The following is a 2,946-nucleotide window of genomic DNA, read 5'->3' as shown; positions in this document are numbered from 1 at the left end:
TATATATATATATATATATATATATATATATATTCATACATATATATTTGAAACAGGCTTAAGTAAAGAAGAGCTTGAGAAGATTAAGAGGCTTGAAGTGGAAGCACGTTTACAAAGAGAGGAGAAAGAACGAATTGAAAAGGAGGAACGAGAAACTGCAGAAGTAACTGAGAGGAAAAGGAATGAAGAAGATTGGGTAAGTGACAATTTTCTGACCATCACCTCTCAATCTCTTTTTTTGGCATTGTTGTAGAATCATATCGTATAGGGAGCAACAGTATATCATATAGAGTTTTCAAACTAACAAATATGAGGCCATGATGAAACATTGGATCTTGCATCCAGTAATCCCTCTGTTTTAACTTTGGTGTGCATAAAGTTTAAAAGTTTGGAAACCTTTCTAACCATTTTCCTGTCAGAAGCTGGTGCACTAACCTGGGTGATTAACTTGTCATCTGTGTAAGAAGTTGGTGAACTAACCAAACATTTCAGCATAAACTACAACACTGAAAATAACACCATAAAACTGTGTATTTTCTTTTAATCATATTGTGCCATGTTTCCAGTTTAATGGAAATAACCTAAACATAATCCCTTCTGGGTTCTTATTTAAGTGGTAATGAACCAGGGACATAGAAAAAGAAGATAAAATACGAAGAACGGACAACCAATCAGATTGCAGCTTTGTAGTCACATGTGTTTATGACTCATTTTTAATGGTGTTCCTCATAGCTGTTGTTTACTTTTGTTTTTTAACAAAAAAAAACAAACCCTGAGATTCTTTTGCAATGAAACATGTATGCGATGAACCCAGCACTTCATCTGTTAAAAGAGCAAGGCCTAGACACAATTGAGGTAATTGTTGATGATATTTATTCTTCTGATGATAAGTTTACCCTTACACATACACTGAGAGTGATTCAGACAATCAAAGTGGTGAAAATGATGAAGAAAGTAGCGGTTCAGGTGAACAACTACAGTAACTGAGATATAAGCCTATTATGGTTATTTTCCTCTGTTTTAGTCTTTTTCTGATTCTGTCCATTGGTTTACCTGCAACGACCAAATATGGCATTTGAGAGATAGGCCTATCATTGTTATTCTCCTGAATATATTTTGAAATTCCATTAGTTTTCTTCCAATCATTACACTTGAGCTGTGTATGCAACTATTCATTTTTTTTGCTCAGGAGCCCAGGTGGAAGGTAAAGTTAGACACAGTGGCTCAGGTCTGAGAGGATCAAAGCTTGTATTATTGCTTCTAGCTTGAGAGTCAATGTAAGTTGACACAAATTATTGATGATGTTCTGGTGTAGGATACTTTTATTATGTGTATGTGTTAATGGTTCCCAAAGTGGGTGGTATTGCTCCCTTGGGACAGTAGAAAGTTCAAAAGGGGCATTGAAGAAAAGTGGGGCAATCACGAGGTAGCGATTCATGTAAAAAGTGAAGTGATAATGGGGTAGTGATTCACGAAAAACAACAAAATAATGGCTTCATTAGGTTGAGTTTTATTTGTGAAATACAGATGTTTTGAATTTGCTTCAGAAAGAGGTCTATGCTTGTGATGGTTAGTTGGGGTGGGGTCGCTAGGAATTTGACCTGGGTGTCATGGGGCAGCTACCCGTAAAAGTTTGGGAACCACTGTGTTAGATGATTGTTTTATTGTGGTAATGATTGAATGAGGAATTGTGAGCAGTTCTCAGTTTTAGTTTCTGTGATAAACACTGGTTTTAAAATTTTATAAGAAATCTCTTAATTTACAGTTTTAAAAACATATGAGATTGATGGGGAAGAGTTCAGAGAAGATATCTTTGCTGTAAGATTAGTTTAGGAAAAAAAAAAAAGAACCCAGCATAAAGGACCAGACCACACCCTCATACATAGAAGATAAAGGTAGGGAGTGATATGGTCATTATTAACCCAGTCACCACCTATACTACAAACACCAGGAGAAGTGCTATTCAGATATCGAACAAAACCATCACCTCAGTATATGTGCTGTGGTTACAAACACATTGGGGTGATCGGCACCACCCTGAAGGAATATAAAGCTGTGATAAGAACTAAAAGTAACCACAAAATGTTAGTGGGCCTGCAACTCAGCACGTGGAGAGGCAGATTCATGCTACCTAACAATGTCATAGGGCATTGGACAGACAGGTTAAATTGCTAGGATTCTGATCTGGTCCAGAACTCAAGTGGAAAAGAATAGTAGCGAGGTGATGAACATATATATTTTGGTCTAGTTGTGCTTATAAGGTCTGCTACTGGTTTGAGATAAACCTTGCAGGTTTGGAAGTACCATCAGACAGAGTTGTCTGAGATGTATGCAGAGCAATGAAACTGTTCTGCGTGTACTTGTAAAATGTCCAAGTATTTCTTAGTTGTAGAATTGTGTCAAACAGTTGCTATCATATGTAGCATGGATCCAGCTGTCAGTTGACTCCATCATCAAGATTATCGTGCCCCACTTTAGCCAAAATGGGCAGACAGTTTTCCTCTGCCTAGTAGCTATATTAAAAGATGTTTATGTGGTAGTCGAGGCTGAAAGGGCTGAAGACAAACTATCTGATCCTCAGCCAAGACCTCATTCACTTTTAAGTAGATGAGAGTGGAGAGTGAGGTACCTCTAGCAAATTTTTTGATAGAGGAGTGAATATGGTGAGGGTGGCCTGAGTAAGTGCACCTGTTCTGAGTTTGCATGAGAGAACAGTTAGTGTGAACTAACTTTGATGGTTAATGTGAGCTAATTTTGATGGTTAGTGTGAGCTAACTTTGATGGTTAGTGTGAGCTAACTTTGATGGTTAGTGTGAGCTAACTTTGATGGTTAGTGTGAACTAACTTTGATGGTTAATGTGAGCTAATTTTGATGGTTAGTGTGAGCTAACTTTGATGGTTAGTGTGAGCTAACTTTGATGGTTAGTGTGAGCTAACTTTGATGGT

The 2,946-nt window shown here is 37.3% G+C and overlaps 1 protein-coding gene across 1 annotated transcript in view; it reads left to right on the top strand.

The window, feature by feature from the left end:
- LOC106877034 (adenylate kinase 7) overlaps window positions 1-2,946 on the top strand; it is a 68,994-nt gene that overhangs the window by 55,194 nt on the left and 10,854 nt on the right. The window contains exon 15 of the mRNA XM_014925820.2: window positions 57-196. Within this exon, the coding sequence (XP_014781306.1) occupies window positions 57-196 (140 nt within the window). The remainder of the gene's footprint in view (window positions 1-56; window positions 197-2,946) is intronic.

This window comes from Octopus bimaculoides, chromosome 16, assembly GCF_001194135.2.
Source record: "Octopus bimaculoides isolate UCB-OBI-ISO-001 chromosome 16, ASM119413v2, whole genome shotgun sequence".
NCBI classification, from domain to species: Eukaryota; Metazoa; Mollusca; class Cephalopoda; order Octopoda; family Octopodidae; genus Octopus; species Octopus bimaculoides.
The sequence above is the reverse complement of the archived record's forward strand: the minus strand, read 5'-3'. Positions and strand labels throughout refer to the sequence as shown.